The sequence below is a fragment of the Falco rusticolus genome, chromosome 6 (genome assembly GCF_015220075.1).
Source record: "Falco rusticolus isolate bFalRus1 chromosome 6, bFalRus1.pri, whole genome shotgun sequence".
NCBI classification, from domain to species: Eukaryota; Metazoa; Chordata; class Aves; order Falconiformes; family Falconidae; genus Falco; species Falco rusticolus.
Window position 1 is genome coordinate 1,623,040 of NC_051192.1, and position 22,988 is coordinate 1,646,027.

The 22,988-nt window shown below is 44.8% G+C and overlaps 1 protein-coding gene across 3 annotated transcripts in view; it reads right to left on the reverse strand.

Annotated features, from left to right (window-relative positions):
* LOC119149897 (WD repeat containing planar cell polarity effector) overlaps positions 1 to 22,988 on the reverse strand; it is a 154,683-nt gene that overhangs the window by 12,064 nt on the left and 119,631 nt on the right. For all 3 annotated transcript variants that reach the window (XM_037391769.1, XM_037391771.1, XM_037391772.1), the window contains one exon: positions 3,774 to 3,909. In XM_037391769.1, the coding sequence (XP_037247666.1) occupies positions 3,774 to 3,909 (136 nt within the window). The remainder of the gene's footprint in view (positions 1 to 3,773; positions 3,910 to 22,988) is intronic.

Here is a 22,988-nt window from a genome sequence, read left to right on the forward strand (position 1 = left end):
GCCTGAAAACTGGGCTTCTGTTACACATATGCAGATGCCAGTCTCCCTGAAGGTTGTCAGCAACAAGGTTTATTAACTAAGTTAACCAGAAATGTCTTCTGCTAGTCTTCACAGGGCTTCTGCCTCGGTGTAATTCATGAGATAAGCCTCAGCTGTCCCAAAACAAAGGTTCTGCCAAGATTGAAATAAAAGAAAGAACAAAGTCCAGGTATGTGCTGGAGATGAGCTTCCAGGACCTTAGCTGAGATACAGATGTGGGCAGTGTCTGGGTCTGATAGGGGTGGTAGCGTTAGAGACGCAGTAATGTGGTCGACCGACTTCACAAGTTTGGTGCGACTAGCTGGTACAAGGTTGTAAAGCCAAGGCAGACGACAAAGGGCTCGGGGAAAGAAGAGAGAGCAGCTACCGAGTACTCTCACTGAGCACCTGCGAAGTCCCGTTGCGGTGCCCCACAGAGATGCAGGGAGCCACGGCCACCCGGGAGGCAGCGGAGCCCGGCAGCACCCGAAGTAATGCAGGCAAGTGCACGAGCGGCGCTGCTGCCTTGGCGTGACTTACAACTCGCTTGCACAGACGAGGCTGTGGGGATTTTATTGCAAGATTAATGACACTGACCACTGGTGCTCAGCTGGCAAGGAAGAGGTTCGTTCTGGGTTGGACGTGAGCTGGAGGTGACCTGGCTCAATGCTCTTCTCAAAACACGTTCAGCTGTTCCGCTAGATCCACCGTCGGGGTGGCCTCGGCTGAGGTCTGTGACCCGGCGGGGAGCTCTGCGGGGTGACAACAGAAATGAGCCATCGGCACGGGTGAGCTGACTCTTGTCACACCCCCAGCAAGGACGTTTGCTGTGGGATGTCACAGTATGCCAACGCGCAGGGGATGAAGCAAACAAAAGCTAAAGATTAACCTTGCTTCCCGGATGATAAATCAAGCCCCCCAAGACAGTATCTCGAGGCTTTAAATGATGCTGAGGAGGTAGATCAACAGGTTGCCTCCAGTAATACCTATGAAGCGTGGCTGAAGCACCCTGGCCAAGGCAGGAGGCCGTACTGTGACCGGGGTTAGGGAACGGAGAAGCACAGAGGTCTATCTACCACAAGAACGGAATTTTCTTCTTTTGCTTTTCTTGAGGGGAAAGACTTCCGAAGTAAATAGGAAATTATTCAGGATGTACATTTATCTCACTGGTGAGCAGAATACATAAACACCAAAGACTAGCCTTAAACAGCATGAGAAGTGGAGAAAGTCAATAGTGAAACAAAAAATGACCAAGCTAACGAACAACAGAGAGCCTTTGCAGGAGGGAGGATGTGTCCCGATTATTGATTTTGAAACTGCGGGTAGTGGTTGGAGGCTGGGAAGAAGTGGACAGGGGAAATGTCAGATATGAATTTGTGATGTGGGAAATTGGTTAGAATAATAATGTTGCTGTGCACTACTAAGACACTCAGCTGCAAGCACTATACATCTGCAACTTCATGAACTTCACCCCGCTTTAGTAAGGTGTTGTCGTCCCCAGTTTTCAAGTGAAAGGCAGCAGAAAGCAAATGCGATTTAATTTTGGGTTCACAAGCTGGATCAATTTAAAGAAATTTCCTCAAGTGCTGCGCAACCATCTATTCGTTACAAACTGTGTCCTTTGCTGATGTCTCAGATTAGGCAGCCAAATCTCTAGTAATGCTGGAGTAGAGACGCAACATCGCAGTGACTGCAGAACTGAGAACGTCGCTATTTCTGTAGGCACCAAACGCCCAAACCCTTCCTTTCTTACACAGATTTCTTCACATGAAGAAGTCTGACGCAGACTTGGCAGCAGATGTATTATAGAAAACAAACTCTGTGAAACTGGAGGCAAAACACAAGCCGCAGGTACATGCTCACAACCATCCGTGGGGTTTTTTCAGCACAAAGAAGAGGCTGTTGGAGTCACCTGTGCCTCGGCAGGTGACCTTCCCAGCCGGCTGGCATTGTCACAGCGAGTGCCTTGAAGACTTCAGCCCGTGCTGGCAGGCTCCCAGCACTGTGGCCAGCTGGGGAGCTGCGAGGGGTTTTCTTTTGCAGCTCTGCGAGAGGCAACCCACAACTCCGGCCTCTGCTGGGGGAGGCCAGCTCGAGCGCCGGGCGTGAGGTGGGGAGCTGGTGGTGTGGGTGGGGAGCTCGCTTTGTACTCACCAACCTCCAAGAGGCAAACAAAAGCCTCGGGAAATCCCAGCAGTTTATGCAGTGCCAGCGGTTGCAAGGAGCTGCTCGTGAGGCTCAGCAACTTTTGGTGGCCACCTGGGCAGGCGCGGGCAAATGTGGTCAAGCCGGGGAGCCCAGCAGTAGGAGGGAAGTTGAACTCTGCCGTCTCTGCCCCAAGGCGCCCGACGAAGGCAGACACGGGACTGCCAGAGATGTGTGAATCATAGCCAGCTCCGAAAGGGAAACGGTGAGCCGAAGGGAGAACAGCGTGCTTACACCTTGGGATCAGAGGCGTGCTGGGATAGCCTCTGCTCTATGTGCTGTTAAAGGAGCTCCTTTCATCGGAGCGTTGGAGAAGTCCTCTGCAGTCAATACAGTCCCCAGCACGAGTTTACTGTGTTTGCTATCTGCCCACATCAATATGCTGCTATCTCCGTCCCGAAAGTTAAGACAGAATAATTGTGCGCTATATTTTTAAAAACAGGTGCCATCTCTAAATCCACTAGGTATCTCTGAAAGCTTTAGATAGTGTTCTGTATCCCAATATAAATGTATAAAATAAGTCTTTCACTAGCGGTGTGCAGCTGCTATAATGGATATTATACCTAGTACTGCAAAAGCTCTATCTCTTTATGTGAGGAAAGACAGAAAACTAGCTAATATACAGATTTCCAGAAGGAGAAAGAAACGTGTTTCTTGCCCACATAAAGAACGTTCAGCACATTTGTACACACGTGTCCAGGATGATTTGTCAGTGTGGAAGTTCAAAGTGCTCACACCAGATTCACTAAAAAATGTTCCTACATATACAGCAGGCATAGAAAATAACTGCATCTATATACTCACTAGGAATGAATAATTGTTTCTTTTCTATCAAGATTGCATGAAGAAAAGTAAGAGAAATATATCTCTGAATCTTTGCAGAAGAGCTGTTTCATGGTAATTTCCCATCCGTTGCAAGGTGGTGTGCTGGATCACCAGCAACAGAAGCACTGAAAAACGCTCAGTCGTCAGACCTGTTGTTTCTCTCATAATATAGGTGAGTTCCAGGTTTTAATCAACTTTGGGAGAAGGGCACTCTTGGAAGATCATCCCAGGTATTTTGATCACAGGCTAGTAATGAGCTTACAAAAATCTGTGAGGATCGTGTTAGGTTTTTTAAAGTTCTGTTTACCACCCGTGGCTGTTAATTCGCTGCATTTCCACTGAAGTATTTCCCTCTTTGCACATTCATCAAGGAAGGCTGCATTTGCCTAAATGGTTTAATTTGAAAATGGTTGTGCTAGTGCATGTGAAGTGCTCGCCAACTGACTATGTTTCTGGAGATCACTTTGTGCCCATGCCATGTCCTTCTGCCTTCCAAGTTGTTCTTAGTTCCTGCTTAGTGACTTCATGCTTTGTTGTGTTTACAGCCCTGGTGCAGATGACAACCGAGGTTGTCAGGAAAGTTCAGAATATCCAACGTACATTTCAAAAGTATTTTAGTTCATTGTTCTCCCCCTCCCTTCCATTTTCTGTTAGGGCAACAGGGGATATTCCTTAGCCCTACACAACTCCTTTGCTGCCCGCGTGCCCCTGCCCGTGCCACCCACCTGTGGGCGCAGCCCTGCGCCGCTGCTCTGCCGGCCACCCCGCGGGCAGCTGGGTCGCGCTCGCCTCTGTGCTCTGACGGTAGGTCCACGACAGCTTCACGAGGTGGGTCTTCCTCGTCTGACTGCCCCAGGAGCTCTTTAGGATGAATCAAGACACGGTATCAGGCTTACTTCATTTTAAAGTACCCATCCAGTTGCCAACTGTTTGCCTTAGGTGTCAGTAAGGACAAGGCTTCCCTCTCTTGTAACGGACCAAACCAAACAGAAAACCACACACTGACACAGCTTCCACCCTTGACTTTTCCCCTTGAAAGGGAGGCCAAGTAGCCAACAACCACCAACAGTAACATGTCCAAGAGCTTTTGGAAGGGAGGGAGCGCGTGCGTGTTGGCGTTAGTCTGCAAGGGGGAAATGCCTCCCCTAAACTGCCACCTGCAGAGGGGCCAGCTGGCTGCCACAGGCTGCTGCGCGCCAGTATTTCGCTGTTGCCATATAGATCAAAGTCTTATTAATTGGATTGTTCCCCCACAAGGTATGGCTAACCCCTTCTTTTAAAAATAAAGACCTCCCTTAGCTTTGTTTAAAAATATTTTTGTTCACAATCGAGACCTGAAGTCTTCGAGTAGGGGAAGGAGTAGCCTCCAATTCCCAAGTTCCAGTCTGAGCCCTCTGGCGAAGGAAATCGTTTGAAAAGACCCAAATCACTTAAAAATATAGAGGAGGAATTGCATATTCTGGGTGTGAGACTTAAAATAAATAAATAAAAAATTTAGTCAAACCGCAGGCTAGCAGAGTTTGGATTAAGGAAGAAAAAAATCCTGTTACAGATAAAGACTTTAAAAGATTTTTCTCAAAAATCTTAAGACCCTTTTGCGTTTTTTCTTTTTTAATCCTGTTTTTCTCCCCTTGTTCTCTGCCTTTCCAGACCCTGCATAAGCTAATCTGTGCGATACCCATGGCAACACCACGGGCAGTGCGAAGGACATAATGCTTTTGTGAGCGCTGCCATACTGCTCGCTTACATTTTGGCCCCAGACCCAGAATACTCACCAGCTTAGGAGGGCAAATCTACTCATAAGTGTTTCTGAATCTGCAAGTCCTAAAAAGCTAACGCTGTAAGGTTGCTGCAGACTATTTCTACTCTTCATGCCACCTAAATGCTATTAGCATCTGCGGGGTGAGAGAGGGTGAAGTGTGGCAACCAATTTGGCTTTCTCAGGTAGCCGACGTTCCCCACCTGTGCTGCCGTTTCCCACAGGTGGGGCAATTATGTGGGGAACAGCTGAAAGCAACCAACTCAGTCAGGGGCAACACACCTCCTCCAAGCATGCACACCACATTACAATAGATAAAGGAGCTAAACTGGCCCTGGTGCAATTTCTCCTCCAGCTTGAATAAAAAAAATCCAAAGAGGAAAAGCAGGAGGAGAGAAGAAAGGTGCATGAGCAATGCACGTCTAGGAAACTCGACTCACGGGCAAGCAAAGGAGGTTTCTCCAGAGAGCTCTCCTTGGAGCCTGCTGCAGGCCGAGCAGCCAAGAGGAGCAGGGGAGCGATACAGAGATCTTAAAAAGGCACAGGAGGAACTGCTTTTGGTATGCGTGAAGAATGCTGGGAAAGGGCTTAAACAAAATTCCTGCTGATGTGTGTGCAGCAAAAATCCACCGCAGGTCTCCTGGGACAAACTTTGATGGCCTCTGCTTGGGAGCACAGCTCTCGTCGCCGCGCTTCTGCCTGGGAACTGCGTGCTGGCTCCTGAAGAGCCTCCCGCTTCATTTGGGCTTCGCTTTTGAGGAAAGCGTTAAACCTCTTAGTCTTCCAAATGTCAAAGCTAAGACATACAGTGTGAGTCAAGCTGGTGTAATTAATCTTTTTTTCCCCTCTTTTTTTTCTTTTTCCACCTACTCGGTAATGTCTAAGGCCTACATAACTTACCCCCTTAAAGTTACAAACTTTCACCAATATATGAAATTATTTATTATAGTTCATGTCTTCTCCTTAAGACATCACTGACACAGCTCCAAGGAGCAGTGGCGTTTCAGAACGTAAACCCCCGAGAGGAGTGTGTCTTGAGAAAGGAAACTAAATAGGATGGGGGCAGCTTTGTCTTGCTCTTTCCATCATGCCATTCATTTGCGTTTTCTCGTACCTGCTGAGAACCAGACGTGAATAAATAGCAGTCTCCTCACGTCAGTCACCAGTGTAACTCACGCACGTGTGCTGGGGGGCACCTAGCAGTTCTGTAATGGGGAGTGGGCTACAGTCTGGATGCACCCAGTCCTCATGTGGCATATTTCCAACACATGAATGCCACGAGCAACTACAACCATGGCCACCGACTTTGATATTTCACGCTGCTACACCTTGTTAAGTAATGCTACTGGATGCATAGGATGCATGGAAAACAGAGCAGTCCTGTCAGCTGCAAGCACGCTTGTAGCCGAAACTGGGGGATAAGGGGGCTTCTTACCCAGGGGAGTGCAAACAGGTCTCTTTGCACTCTCATATCGAAACAAAGTACCTGGAACTGACCTCGGGTTACGAGGACTGAACCTGTTCTAGCCTGGGTATACAGCTGCAGTGTCACAGTAGAACATTAGATAGGATCACATGCCAGGAGTGGTTCAAAGCCACAAAACCATCAGATATGAACTCTAGAGTAAAGAAATAAACATTTTTGTTGTGGGACATTGGACTGTGTTCCCTGTGAGAAGTGCTACAGCAGGCAAAACAAATGCACAAGGAACGCTGTTTAAACAACATAGCCCTTCCCTAAACAGAGGCAACACATCCCACATTTAATTAAAAAGGGGAAGATTTTGGCAGGAACGCCACAGGGCTGTGAGAGGGTGGTGGTCCTCGCATCTAGGTGAGGGCTCTGGCTAGGGTTTGGTGCTCAGTGAAGACTTGACTCTGTGCTAGCACTGGAGTATCCCAGCCTGCACCTAAGATTTCATATTCAGGTAATTGGGGATCTTCCTTTGTCTTATTGCACAACAAACTCTTGCTGCTTTTAATTCTAACCTAGTTATTTGCTTATCATGTTACAATCTGGGGATTTGAATCTGAATTTGAATTTTAAAAACTTGACAGTTGGTATTGCGGGTAAAATTGTTGTTTCATCATTAAAGTCATTTATCAGACGCAATAATCGGAATTATATTGTGCTAATGACCTTTTATCTATAAAATCCCATTTGTCATGATCAGTGTTAGGATAATGTACACACTCAACTGCACAATACACATTCTGCATTTCCAAAATTTGCCGATAGCTGCTATTGCTACATCTGAAATAGCCAAATACGTTTCTTTACAAGACCACTGAAAGTTTTCCTACGCTTTAATGAGCAGGATGCTCTCTGAACATCATACGCAGGTGATGAGATCTCGTGCTTTCCCCACTCACGTATATGTCATTATTTAACCGTATCTGTTCTCTTTTGGATCTGTGTCTGCAAATCAGAAGCTGTTCCCATTCTCCAGCATCCTCCACTGAATTTTCAGGAATAAAAATGCATTTTAAAACATGCAATCCCACAGTAAAATGAAAATCTTCTCGTAATATTGTTTGCGAAATTGACAGCTCTACTTAACAGAAGCCATTAAATTATTTACAAAGTAGCAGCTGCTCTTGTACAAATATAGCCTTTTTGGGGCATGAAAAATAAACTAGTTGATAAGCGAGAGAGAAGCCGTTTGACTTCTCCTTTGTGTGCGGGGCATGGTATGCAGAGCCAATTCTGTACAATCTGATGTTTACAGAGCAATCGTCATGTCCGACCTCCTTAGGCAACAGGGACACAAGAAGCCTTTAAAACGCTGAAGCAAGCATTTAATCAGAACTCTTCATGCTGATCTTTGAAAAATTCAATAAGTTCAAAAAATGTAACTCCTTCTAAAGATAAAATACCAGTTTTTTGCTTCAGGAGTTGCAAATATATCCCAACGAACTCCAAGTGAACCACACAGACCTCAGGCATACTGTTGTGTTGTTTTTTTTTAAAAAAGTAAATCATAGAGATTTTCTGAACAGAACAATCAAGGGGGGCTGAAGAAATGCAAATGGTTAAGCAAAGTCAGTGCTATAAACCAGTATAGTTTAGTAATAACCCAAACAATCACACTTTTTTTGGGTTTTTTTAGGCATTTAAATTCTTTTCTGAATAACTATTTCCGTGTGAATGTTAATATTTTATTATGCATTAACTTGGTTTTTAAAATTTTTTATTTTGACCTGTTGAAATTGAGCTCTCATGCTTTTGTGTTTTGTTATTTGTTGTTTTTTTTTTCAAAAGGCAAATAACCGCTGCAGGAGGTGTGAGACTGAGCACGACCTCACACATTATCAAGTTGCTCTGCCTTAACTCTACTCCAGGTTTTCTCAAACTACATGAAAATTATTTCTAAAGCCACTGGGTAAAATCCTTTTGGTATCAAAATCAGTAGGAAATTCCATTGCTGACTTGAGTGTGGTCAGCTCTTTTATCTGGCTACAATTGTTCTCCTGAAAATGTCTTTCTAAATAAACAGATTCTAATAAAATTGTTTAATTTCAACAAAGTCCTGCAGGGAAACCACACAGCTTTGTTTGTGCATGTGTAAAAATACAACTCTAAACATCTCCGCCTCTTTTGGTCTAGTTTTCCAGTTTATTTTTGCCTCGTTTTGTTAATTCCTAGTGCTGACATGTTTTCATTTGAAATTGTGGAAATATTACTTTTATAGTACTCTTAAAACTCATTGAGAACAGCTGTTACTGCTAAGAAAACTGGAAAAGGTACATTAAATCAGAATATCTCCCATTTGTGTTGTAATTTAACAATTTGATACCTGAGAAGATAAGGAACTTCAATCACTACCAGGCAGAAGCAGCCCTTAATGGCAGGTAACATGTCATTATTTCACCGGTTGGATGAATGGGCATATTAGCAGCATATTCACTAATAGGCTCATTAGCAGCAGCAAAACTGTTTCAGTGGATGTGCCAGGAAATTTAAGAATTAAAATAAAAGTTATGTGACAAAACGAAAGGAGGAGTTAACATTTACAAAGAACAACTCTTTTTCTTCTTTCTCTCTTTTTTTCAGCGTAGACGGCTGTATTTCACTGAGCAGTCTGCAGCTTGCAGCCAAACCTGGCTTTAAAACTCTGCGAATGGAAATGCCAAGTCTTTACCAGCTCCGGCTGAGATTCAATCTCTTGTTACTCATTTGCTCTGCTAGAATCATACACAAAATTAAGCTAATCACTATATAGGCTGAAAAGCTCATTTTATATCTCCCTGGAGCCAGTCCTGAGGAACCACTCTAGCAGTGCCAACGTTATTTAAACAAACCAGGTGTATCTCACAGGGTGATCCAGATGTAGTACCACACTGTGATGGGTCACCAGCTGAAAGAGACCGAGTGACCAAGGATTTGCTTCAATTCCAGGCCCTTTCACTTCAAAGGCTTCACTAGTGTCCCAGCAATAGACAGCTTGCACCTCTAGATTTTCTCGGTTTCCCGGACCATCTGATGTTTGCCTTGGAATCAGGCAACAGCTGATGCACGTTAACCAGCTGCAGTGCCAAGGCGCAAGAGGAGCCACCTACGGCGGCTATTACTCGCTAATTACAGCAGGCAGAGAGAGGACATTCCTGGTGACTAGGCATTTTCTTTGTTCAGTAAGTGGTACTTTAGACCAGGTCTTTTTTTGCTCTTCCCCGCCCCCCCATTTTAAGTGACTATCTAGAAATACCTGTTCTAAAAGAAAGCTGGGCAAAAGCTGCCAGTGAGCGGAGACATCTGGTTGGGGTGAAGGCTGCAGCACTGAAAACGTGGGTGCAACGCTCCAGAACATCTCAGTGAAAGCTCAGGGAAGACCTGATTACTCTTAAGTGATGCTCTAGAGACTCCACAGAGGCAAAAGCGCCTCTGGCATTGCAAGCCCCAACCCACAACGGGCAAAGCAGGCGCTGCTGAACTTGCGTGTTCCTTCAGCTGCTCTTCATGACGCCTGTGTACGGGGCACACCCTCTGCTTGGCACCTCCAGCCCATGGACCAAGCGTCTCTGCTCCTGGCTTCTGCCCTCTGGGCATCCAGAGCAGGGAGATGTGCCGGCTAGACTGGAGGCAGGTAGGCTCAGGGGAGAAGAAAACCATTTCAGGGGGTTAATTGAAAGAGAAATACATCTGCAAACACAGGATGCAGAAGGGAAGCCTGCAAATAAATGCTGCCAGCTGGAAGCTGGCCAAACTGATAAAGCAGAAAAGAAATTGAGGGTTAAATGTTTTGGATGCTGAAGGCCTGGAGTTCAAAAAGGAGCTCAAGGAAACTCCCAGCCACCAAGTCCATACAAAAAAGCTGTAGGCAAACATACGCCTTCTGCAGGACAGCTGTACCCCAAACAGAGTTTCCAAAAGTGAATGGTTCGGACCAACTGTTAAGGGACATCTTTTAGCACCTGGGAGATCCTGTGCAAGGGAAGAAGATGCCCACAGGTGAGCAATGGCTGAGAGCAGAAGGGGCTGCTTTCCCCAGGGAAATGGATGAAAAGTGCATCTGCCCGCACTGGGTGGAAGAACAATGTGTAGCTGGGGATGTGTTTTCATTGCTTGGTGGGAAGGGGCAGAAGGGAGCTGCTCCTCCAGGCCAGGAGGTGTGGGAAACCTCACAAGGCCGGGGGGTCACCCTGCCTTCCCTGAGGCATCCTGCCCACGTCAGGAGGGGGGTACTGTACCTGATGGCAACCCAGTTTTCAACAGGTATGTAAGGATCGAGGGACTGCAACTAGAAATTCCTGCCTAAATCCCAGGGAGAAAACACCATTAAAAGGATGCTTCCTTTTCCAAAGAAAATCTATTTCAGGTCTGCGTGGGCTACTGTTTTCTAGCAGTGGGCTGGGGTAGGAAAGCCACCTTTTTCCACCGGACCAGGAAGGTGTACTCAAAACAGAGGATGGGACAACCGGTGATGCGTCCCTCTGACACAACACTCTCTGCGCCAGGCCCTTCTGGTGGTTTCACAAGGACCCTGTGTTTCCAGCACCGACCCTCCCCTAGAGGCTATACAACAAGACCACCCTGGTATTCAGACAGACTATTTTTAAAATCAGCTGAGGTCAGAGTCTTTTACAAACAAGGTCTGCATCGTGCTCCCAGGCTACAGCGGGGTACGAGAGCAGCACGAGGACAGCAAGGCATGGCTGGTAACACTAAGGCTCTCAGTGCAGGAATTGCATTTACAGGTGGGAAAGTCCTGGTTGTAGTATCAACACTTCTTGAGCAGGTGCATAACTATGCCATAGTGCTGGAGCAAGGCTAGAGTTCAAGAGTTAGCTAATTGTATCTCTCTCAAAAAGGAATTGCCTCAGACCAGTTAATTTGTCAAGATAACGAATTGCAGCAATTCTCCTCATTTGGAGCTGGGCCACTAACACTGATCTGAACTGTATTTAAACTCTTGATGACAGAGACTGAAAAAGATATTGCAATACTGGAGGTACAGGTTCCTAAAGCAAAACTGCATGTACAGCTGGAGTTGAGAGGCAGCAAGGGCATGCGAGTACACATCCTGCATATCCCTTAGATATGAAGAAATTCCCTGGGGCACCGACTCTGGTGCCTGGGCAGGCAGAGTTCATCTTGAATCTTCGGGAGTGACTGAGGTCCAAAAAGGATAATATAGTACCCATCAAGTCTCAATTTCTGCAATATGAGATAACACGAGCAGAATTTTTATCTCTTCCCTTCTAAAAAAAAGAAACAGACCCCAACAGTACTGATTGGAAGTTACTGAAGGTTTTCTGGTAGCCACAAGAAAACCCCCTCCACGGCGCTGATGCTGTGACTCTCACGGCACTGCATTCTCCCAAGCCCCAGGTCACCGCTGCGTCTTTCCTTTCTGTGCAGCAGTAGACATGAGCAAGTTTGGAGGAGAGGAAAAGCAGAAGAAAGCTTCAGTAAAAATGCAGGTTTAGCCCAATGACTGTCCTGAAAGTAAAGCAACAGCATCAGGCAAAATGAAATGATATATGCTCCTGTGCCAGACCTGCTCCTCTCGCTGCCAGGTGCTCCTTCCCCCGCAAGAGAAACGTGGACCAGAATAAATCCTGTATGTTGACTAAGGGAACAGAAAAGAATCAGGGATGAGCATCCCCGAAGGATGCTCCAGACATGCTTAAATTGGGGAGCAGGGCCAACTTTCCCTGGGCTTCACTGGAGCGTCCCTCCAAAGCATCCAGGACATAGCCTCTGCTGCTACTGGCATCTCCTATGAGTGGAGCAGGACACCTGGAAGCCTCTTCCATTTGTGCTCCATCACGGCTTTCTGGTGTTAGAAAAAGCCAGAATGTTTTCAGAAATTATTTCATGCTATGAGGTTAAGCAGAAATAATGTCAGCTAAAGACAGGGAAGTATGCATGACCTTTGACAATGACAACGCGACTCTTGCCTCGCATTGGCACACCCTCTCCGGGAAAAGGATGCACCGAGAACAAAACTGGTTGTTGATGACTGTGCAACTAAATCAGTACCTTAAAAAGCATCAACGTGAGGAATTAGCCAGACAGCTCGCTTCAGAATATTCCTGCTGAACGGTCTGCTTAGGAATGAAATGACTTTCTCACGTTATTCAGAATAATCATTCTCTCTACCTGTCCACTTAATTTAGAAAAGCAAAGTGGCTTTTATTTTGGAATAAGTGCATCCACAGGCAGAGTTCTTTCAAAACAGCTAATCTGGTCATTGCCACATGTAAACAAGCCCTTATAAATTGATGGGGATGGTAAAGAACTAGTGAAGGTATGGCCCAGGACTTCTTACTCAATTTGCAAGCACTTAGTTAGACCTATCTTCCTCAGGGCTAATATGGTGATCAACAGAGCTTACAAGAGAGCCAGGTTCAATTTAAACAACATAGTCATATGTTTGAAGAAGAAATGAGCTTTTGAAAACCGTCTCCTCCAGTTCCAAGTCTACCTGGCTTGAGTCGATCCTCACTTTTTAAGAACCACGGTCAAGTAGTAATCTAGGATGTAGCAGATCTCAGAAGTGTTGATCGACCATAAGGTTGGGTGGAAGGCTGGTAGAGAGGTTCAGGAGCCTGCAGGCTCCTCTAGAACAAGCGAGTGACTGGTAAAGGGTAACTTTATGTTGCTTGCAGCTACTTTCTTGGCTTTGGCTGCACTACAAATGTCTTGCTGTGCGCAGACTGCAGAGGCTTAAATGTTAAGGTAGAACATTATAGAAAGCACAGATCTTTGCAGGATGGGTTATGCCATACTGTGCAATAGGCAGGGTGCTTATCTGTTTTTGTTCCCAAGAGTTTGCTGCTGCTGGAGCGCTCCTGGGAAAGCAAGGGCCGTCTCAGGCTGGAAATCTGGGCTGAGGTTGCTCCGACTGTGTTTGTGGTGGCTTAGGGCATGTGTCCACACAGCGTGGCAACGGCAAGAGCTATGTGGGAGATGCAAAGTGACCTAGTTCAGCACCCCTAATTCCTGCAGCTGTGCTAGCTGCTCCGTCCTGTGCAAGTGTGAAGTGAACCAAATACCAGTCACGTTAGAGACTGACCTTGTTTTCTTAGAGAAACCCATGTAAAAATGGATATAACAACACTCTTGACACTTACCTCACAGGATGTTGTGAAGCTTAATTAAATGTGCGCAAAAGCATTTTGAGATCCTTAGATGAAAGATGTTTTTATAAATGCAAATTATAATAATTACGGCTAGTAACCACCATCAACTACTGAAACAATTAATTCAGGTTGCCACAGGCCATCACAACAACGTGTGCAAAGAGGCATCAGCCATTTAATGACATATATGCTGCGTGAGAACTCAAAGCCTTAAAAATGCTGTAAACAAAGAGGAAACAACTAGACACTCGGGGCTTGCTCCTTCCGCGTGTGTTGGTTGGAAGTTTCCTCTATGATTTCCATCACCCTTGTGTTTGCATCACGACTCGTCCCCAAGGAGAAGAGCCCACCTTAAAGACTGCATCAGTGGGATCATTTAAAGCCCCTACGATTTTTATATTTAACATTGCAAGGATATGGAAAATGACTGCAAGTAGCTTGGCTCACAGAAGCAGGGAAATAAATAAATATAACTCTGTTTTTTGTTAATTCTCCCTCGCACCCCCCAGCCCAGCCTGCTTTGGCTACAGGGTATTATCGAGCCAACTTTCCAAGGGCGAAAACAAAAGCGAAGCAATCAAGATGTGTCTGGCCGAATAGTTGAAGGCCCAGTGCACACATTTAGTTGACAACTGACTGAAATCTGAACCATTTTGCTCAGCCTTTCTTGTTGCTTCAAACCTGATTTGGGCTTAAATAGCTAAAAGCTACAGGTGTTTAAATGCTCTCCCTTGTCAGCAGAACAGCCTCATCAGACATGGTCTGAGGATGTGGTCAGACTGGAAGGGATATCCAAAGACCCCACAGGTGAATCCCAAAGAGCATGCTAGCCCACCTGTGCCCCTCAGGCTTATTTCCTTGCTCGCCTTTAAAGACGAAAATTCAGAAGAGTAGTAGTTACTAAGCACCCAACTTACCAAAGCAATTAGGCTAAATGCACTGCAGCTAGAAATTTAAGCAATGCACTGAATTTAATTTGAGAATTCATGGTCATAAGACTGAAACCTTTAACATTTAACCTAGCAGCAAATTAAATCAGCTTTCTGATCAAGTGAAAAATTCTATGCTATTGAAGTTTGAAAGTGTGAAGCACACACTTATTAAAAGGAGGTTTTTTCTTTTTCTTTTAATGAAGAAAAACTTGGGACCAGTTAGTTGCCTAATCCAAGTAATGGAAAAATGGGACTCCTATCTGTATATAAAGCCCAAATTACAAAACAGTATTGCTTTCTGGCCTCTGCCAGACTCATGTGCTCATAGTCAGTGGGTTTCACAGAAAAAAATGTTACTCAAGCTGGAAGGTTGTATAGACTAAACTTACTCCAACATCAATGAGCTTAATACCTTCAGAGTTTAACAGGAGCTAGCTTTCCATGTACCAACATTGAAAGTGCTCATGGTTTTTTCAGTCCCTTTAAAAATACTGACTTTCTAGAGTACCTTTTGTGCTTTCAGAATTAGGATACGAAGTCAGGAATTACTTGGATAAGTAATTTCATAACTTCACATAAAATGAGGGCCAAGTTTTTATGGGGTCTGGGTGTATGCGTGTGTATCTGCTTAGAAAATTAGCAACACCGGTGCAATGGACAGAAAACACTACACAGTAGGAACCAACACGTTATTTTAAACCTACAAAGTCTGAAACTTTAGAGTGATGTGTATACATGCAAGTTGTGTGTTTGCACATGCAGGCACACATCTATGCACACCCACAACATGCATACTGACATCCTGCTGCTAAGCTCTCTCAGTGACACTTGCCCAGTGCTCTGTTCAGTGTCTCTCGGCTAAATCCTATGACAGGAGATAAAACTTGGATGCATTTTCTAAATGTACCTCAAGGCACTAGGACATAAAAGAAGCTGGGGTATTAGAGCACGTCTTGTTTTAACCATCTCCGGAGCACCCTGACCAACACTTTACAAGAAAGGTGTGGCTAACAAAGCCACCGGAGCAGACACAGGGGCAGGTCCAGCGGCCGTCACCCCCGCGGCCAGGCTGGCTGACACCACCGGGCATGGCAGGTGCCCAAAGGCTTTAAAAGCCGATGTGACCCTATCGGCATCTGAAAACCCCAGCTGAGGGGTTGACACCTTCCTTCCCACCCCCGACCATCAGAAGAGACTAATTTAGAGGGAAAATATAAAATTTTGGGAAGGGGAAACACTACGCTTCGTACGCTGTTTTGAAGGGGAAATGCAACCTTGTAAAAACAGCAGGTTTTTCATTCCCAGGCTGTTCCTTCCACTCCCTGGGAAGATCTTCATCTGACTGGTACCCTTCAATTACAGACTGGCATGAATACCAGAGTGGTTTGTTGGGTTTTTTAACCTCATGGAGGCAGTTTACACTACGTGCTGCCTTCTGCAAACACAAATACTTTCTCCCTGCCTATTTAAATAAACTCCGTCAGCAGGAGCAGCGGCTGCGGATGCCGCTTGGGAAGCTCAGAGCCCTGGAGGGAGCTGTGGGCAGCTCCCGGTGTTGCCTGTGCTTCTGAAGGTAACCAGGAGGAAAATCCATGGGAAGCGATGCAAAAAGCTGATGGCTGATGCCAGGGAAAAAAAATCACCATGGCTCCTGCTGGAGTCCCCTCAATGCCCCATTCCATTCCCTTTCTTGCTCCTCTTCTCATTGAAGTAGACAACAGGAGTCTGGAGATAAGATTCTGTCTCAGACAGATGCTCACCTTTTCAGAAAAAAAAACATTGTTTTTTTTTAAGAGAAGGTAATTAACCTGGTCTGCATTCTCTGATATCTGTTGAATACAGCATTGCTTGTCAGCCACTCCTTTCATTGCTCAAAGTGCATTTATTATCCATGGAAAGCAATTAATGTTCAATAGGGAAAGTTTGCCCTTACAAAGCATCTTTCCACATTCCTGCATCGCTGCAGCAATCTTTTTCTTTCCCTGCATGCCAGCACCAGTCCTCACCCAGCCGTGCATCACCCAGAGATGTTTACTGTCTTCCTGAGCTACTGCTGCAGCTCTGCCTCTTCTCTGACTTCAGGTGGAAACTCTTCCTTGCGCTTTTCGTTTGGTGGGATGTTTTTGGACTGGTTTAGGCTGCAGATGGGAACTCGGCCCACTGCAGGGAGAAGGGATCAGTCAGAGCTCAATCCTCACCTTGATCCTTTCTGATCCCTAAGGAGCGGCCTGGAGCAATACTCCCTCTGCAAGACCAGTGCTCAGCTTACAACAGGCTTACAGCTCTCTGCTGCTTTCAGGTCTACTGATGTTTTTCAGGTCTACAGTCATCTACTACTGATGATTTTGCTTCAAAATCAGCAAAATTACCTTCGGACACACCTAAACTAATTCTGGGTGAGAGCGCCATGTGAGCAAGCTGTGCACCGCCGCCCAGCCGGCATCTTCGCCTGCACCCTCTGCACCACCAACAAGGAGAAGAACCTGGCCTGAAACCACATGTAAAAATAAGGAGCAGTTTAATTTGTATTTCTGAAGCCAAAATAGATGTGCATGATAGCAGGAACTTTCAAGCCTCCACCAGTACCATTATAAAGATCAGTGCTAACTGGAACAGTACAAAGCAAAAGAGTGGAAGGATGCAAGTACACTGAAGTATAGGAGACAGCTTTCTAAGCAAGCTGAGTAGCATAAGGAGTGGAAGAACATCATCGTGGCAACTCTTAATATGAAAATAGTCAAGGATTACTTCACAATCTTGCATTAGCAGGTGGCTGGAGCCATTTAATCAGGCATCTTTTCTGTTCCTAATGCCTATAATTATCCATTATAAAGACAAGGTCAAATTGGCACATGAGACTTTTCCTTCCCCACCCCCAACCTGAATGCGGGCAGGGCTACCAAATTTTGGGAGTCCTTGATGTGGCAGAGAGAACTACAGCTATCCACCTCAGGGAACTGTAGCGGAGATGGCACCTGAGGATCCTTGCCCTGGCCGGCATTACTCTGGGCTGCGCGGTGCACGCTTAGGACTAACCACTCCTGTGTCGTGCAGTTACTAGAAAACTGGAAGTAGCTAAAAGAAAAGCCAGCACGCTCAGATGCTTATCACAGCAGCATGGTGCTACTCAAGATGTAAACATCAATATACAAGTACTTGAGATAGTCTCAATACTAGAGGCAACTTAAGAATATTTTTTAAATTAACTTCCTTCTGTAAATACTTTCTTTCCCCAACCTGATTTTTATTTTACAACTGTACTAACTTTCAAAACTCCCATGTAACCAAAACCTGTTTGCTACCTTTGCCATCTCATTTTGGGAAGTGCCTGAAACTTTGTTTAAAAACAACTGCAAACTCCTTGACGTATGTCATGTTTCTTCATCATGCATACCACTGATACACCAGAATAAGGTAGCATTTCAGACACAAAAAGTGCTTTAAAACTAGTTTTTAAGTCTTTACACCCATTTCTTCTGAATGAGTGGAACTTTTAGTTGTTTTTCTAATAGAGTATTTTAACCAACTTGTGCAGGACCCAACTGTAAGCATCGATATTAGCAAGGATCAACTCAGATGAGTCATTTAACATTTGCATATGGGCAAAGCAGTTTACCTCCTGCAGACAGCAAATTACTAATAGTATTGACTGTTTCTTTCGCCCCCAAACAGGGTATCAGATCAGTGTGTGCAGAAGCTCTTGTCCTGGTTTTGTAAATATTACAGTTCTTTGACAACTGCAGCACCAGGAACCTGAGACACACTGAATGAAATGCAGACAGGCTTATCTGTTAGTAAATAACTTCTATTAGGTGATGGAAAAACCTGAAATAAAATGTTTCTTGCTTTCTTCAACCTTCTGCCTCTCAGTTGCATGCTGCATTTTCCCTGAGACGAAAAGGAGAAGTTGAGGATGGGGTGGTACCCCTGCACACCCCAGAACAGCCCTTTGTGTATGATGGTTGTTGTCACACTGACACCTAATGGCAGATACGAACTAGAGTATTACGGCTGATTTCCCTGGGGTTGTTTTTGCCCTATATTGTAAAAATGCCTTCAAATTATACAAAATAAGCGAGCTTAGAAAAAGGACTTCCCCTGGCTGTGTGGTCATCCTCTGGGAGGGCAGCGCTGGAAACACGCCACCGGTGGGGAGAAGCTGAGGGCACGGTGCTGCAGGAGCACAAGAGCGAGGGGCTGCGGCGCGGGACTCGGATGCTGCCGTAAGAATGGGCAGCCTGGCGCAGAGAGCTCACACAGTGTTCCCCAAAGGAAAAAAAGAGCACTGCAGGCTAAAATGAGCTGGCCAAACGCATCCAGTAGGCTGGTGATGGCCGGGAAGGTCCAATTCTTCCAGACCCTGACGGGCTGCGTTGTTTCTGATCCCAATGAGTGGGCAGCCAAGCTCTCTGACACACAAAGGAATAGGTTGGGATGGTGTAGTTGATAATGATATATGAAAATAAGCTCATGCTTCCTTCAGGGATTTTTGAGGAAACAAGGAATTTTTCCAGAATATTTTACTGTTAAAATTCTGTTTATTCCGGTGATCAGAGTAGAGTACTGTGGTCCCAACTCTTCCCTTATCCCTTACAAACCTAAGAAGCAACAGCAGCACAGTCAGCAGGACGATCTGGGCTTACGCTGCAGCAGACTATGCCCACACAGGCTCCAGATCCATGGCTGTGGGCCAAACATCTCGCCATTTGGTGGCTAGAAGCGAGGGTCTAAGGTAAGCACTTTGTAGCTGTTTTCCTTTGGCCATAATGCATCCTATATAGTAAAATAAATAATTAATTGCAGCCATGATCTTTCATCTGGTTAATAAAGGTTTGCATTATATAGGCAGAGGTGTGGTGAAATTTAGCAATGAACTTCAAATGATGATTCAGGAGAAGTTCAGAACTGGTCCCAAATTTTTCCTTCCATGGGTTATGTGGTGCGGTCTGGCGGTGAGCTCACGTGAGGCTCCCGATGGCTCAGGAGCAGCAACGCTTCCAGGTGACGTAAGATCATGTCCTGGGGTTATTCTGCAAGGTCTCTGGGATGGCCCCAGCACCTGCTCTTCATCTGGTGCGCCTCAGGTGTGTTTGGGTACCTTCAGGGGGTATTTTCAGCAAAGGAAATGACTAAATTTAGCAGAGGTGTATGAATAACCATAGTAAGTCGTAGCAGAAGTTAGGTTACAGGAAGGAAAAAACATAAGCCAGCAGCTGTTATGAAACGATGTTATATTTTTGAGAAAACTAGAAGTCATGCATGGGTTTTTAACACAATTCTACAGGAATGAATACTGTCTTCCACGTTCCTTTACAGCAAAAATTTTAAAACGATCAGTTAAGTGCTTAATCCATGGGATCTAATTTATGTGAGAACTACACCCTGACTTTTTACTGATCTTGTGGTAGACAAGGACTCAAAGCTGAGCCCAGAGCCACCACGGGTGAAGGGCGGCGAGAAATTCCTGGTGACTCCTGCCACGGGCTGCTCTCGAGAGCATGGAGCCTCCGCGCTGGCACCAGCCGCGGCCTTGCAGACAGGTTTGAAAGGGATCACTTTAAATGTGGGCAAGGGTGGGGAAGCTGCGCCCTCCCAAGAGGGCAGAGGAGAAGCAGGGACAGGGGTGCTGGGCAGCCCGAGCTCCTGGCCAGGGCGGGCGTTACAGCCAGGCTGGGAGGGCAGGAGGCAGAAAGCAAGTGGCTCTTGCGTCTTTGGTTATCGTAAAGATGAAATGGTGGGACTCTGGCAGTGTACCTGCAGAAAGTAACTAATTAAAGTGATCACTACACACGCTTATAAGCTATTATTAATGATATCTTTTCGTCATATTACAATATTTTTCCATTTCATAACATCAGCATTGCAGAGATAACCAATGCTGCCTCACCATCTATTTTTAAGACTGAATTTTACGGTCTGAAATCTAGCATGATTCAAGACTTCTGGTATCTTGAACGCTGTGAAAAATATTATTGAAGGGCAGATATTACTCATGCACAGGTTCAGGAGTCGCAGCAGTCTCATGGCACTGAGATTTAAAGTAAAAATAAGTCTCGGTACAGACTAACTAACAGGAAGGATATTTAGGGAAAAGATATTTGAAAAAGCTGAAATGAAATACAGAGTATATGCTGAGGGCAGAAAAAAAGTCGTTAGTTCTGGCTGTACTTACTGCCTTGTATTAGGCACTGTTGATCAGTTTTTCACCAATACTTTTTCTTAAACAGCCCATCTCCTTTCTTCTGGCCAAGTCTAGCACTTCAGAAAGTGCAAGACTGACAACAGCAATGGGTGAAAAGCTTATTCTTGGGCCCTGCTGAGCTTTTCCCCACTGCTTTCCTCAGCGATACCCTGATTAGAATGTCACCAGCCCTGAGACAGGATTTTAACAGGGAACTTGGTTTTGTTAGGCTGCAAGCATTCAACAAGAACGAACATCAGGTCATCAAACACCTTGGCTTTTGTTGCGGGAGTTTCTCAGGGGTGAACTGTCAAGCAGCCTCTTGTGCAGGAGTCTTTGCAGGAAAACAGCCTCGACCTCTGATTTTGCCCTGGGCAGTTCCATGGCATCCCCACGGAAGAGCCTGTGGTGTGGCTGGGAAGCGTAGTGAAAGTGGAGGCAATACATAAATAGTCCTTCAAGGTTTTTGTTTGATCAGAAGCCAGACGTGCAAAGGTTCTCCTATTTACAAGAGCTGGTCCTTCTGAGCACAGGAATCTACAGCCTTCTCTGGATGTTGACTACGCTCTACCTGATCACTGCTTCTAAAACTCACCCACGTGGGGAACATTCTGGGGATAATTCTTCAGTAGGCCATTATAAAAAGACTTAACACTGAAATATTACAATCGAACGTTAAATGGACACCTTGCATCAGCCCACCATTATACCTCTTTTCCAATTCCTCTGCTGTCATACCACTGATGTGATGAATTGCAGCCTGTCACATCACGTTACATTACGCAGAACAAACAGGACAAAACACATACCAACTGCCAGGCAAATATGTGTTTGCCAACTCTTTTCAGTGCGTAGAAATGCAATTGGCGAATTCCCTATCAGAAAACGAGAGGCTCAAGGATGGCTCTAGGGTGTGCGAGACAAACATGCCTCTGACACACCGTGAACATACAGATACGCAGCTCTCAGCCAGCTACAGCAATTATGAAAACAACTCCTGCTGTGATTATTTCTTGTTCTTTCAGAAAAAAAGCAGCAGTGGGTTCTGTGGCTGCTGATGTCATGAAGCAAAATAAAAATACGTATTAATTAATCTAGTGCCCGTGTTCAGATTTGGAGCTATTTTTATGACTGGCCAGATTTTGGCTGTGTATGTGTAAATATAACACCCACTTATGTACGCACACACGTGCATACTATGAGATGTGTGAATATACATTATGTGGCTTTTTAACTGCAGCCTTTTAGCCTACATGTGGGCCTTTTGAAGCTAATGGGAGACTTACCAGGGGCTTTTTCACAGAGCTGTAGGCAAGACTGGAATCCAGAACATATGAATATTATACTATAATGTTATAGTGTAAATCAACTAGTTTGACCTACAGTGAATTAGAGGCCATTAAATTGCATCCAGGTATCCTACACTGAGCAAGAAAAACTTGTGTTTGACTAATGCATAAATTGTATTTGGCTAAGACATATTTCCCAGAAAGGTATTAATTTAGTCTCCATGCAAAGACACTTTCTGTGCATCAATTTCTTTGACAGTTTGTTTCAACAGTTATTTTAACTATGTGTGCTTTTTATTTAAATTGACTTTGGTCTGTGGAATCAGTGCTGAGAAGTTAAATTCCTACTTAAATTCCTAGCTGCAATGTCAACGGATACTTGAGTACTGACTTGCTTCTCTTTACTGCAATGGCATGCTATGGGCATCCCTTCGAGATCTTTTATGCTCAACTACTCTTTATCATGTAACAACCTCAACCAAGGAACATCTCTGTGAATTGTTTTCACTTTTGTAACTTACTTCTTGATATGTTGAGAAAATAAGTTCTTTACTTGGTAATTAGTGTCATCCATTCTCTACTGTGTACGTGCATGAACTTTACTGGAGGTTATAGGGATATGGTGGAAATATACTGGAAAGATCTGAGATGAGAGACCTCACATCCCTTGCAATAACCTAATTGTACATAGAATAAATACAGATCAGAAACAGACAACGCCTTTCAATTTTCAGAGTTTGGAAATACTGTAATTTTTTTGTTTATAAACCAGTCATAGTATGTGGCTATTGATACAAAAAAATATAACCCCCTAAAGCTGGCTCTTCCGTTTACTGTTCTTTCTTTTTTAGTACTCGTCACATCATTTAAAATGAAGGCAAAAAATGGTTAATCTATGACTTCTTGGAAAGACTTTTTTGTGTTAAATAGGGTATAATTTTACTGCTGATAGATACAACAAAATAGGAGGATCATTACAATTAAAATATTAAAGGAGAATATTGTCTTCATTTTAGGAATATAATGGTGCTTTTTAAATTATGTTCTAACGTGGGCAAGAATGTCATGATAAAGAAGGGGGGGGAAATGGAATGCCATGATTATTCTAAAGCTTGACACAAAACTATAAATCTCTTTCAAGTGAAGATACACAGATCTCTGAGTAGACCTCTGCAGCTAAGCAAACCAGCTAG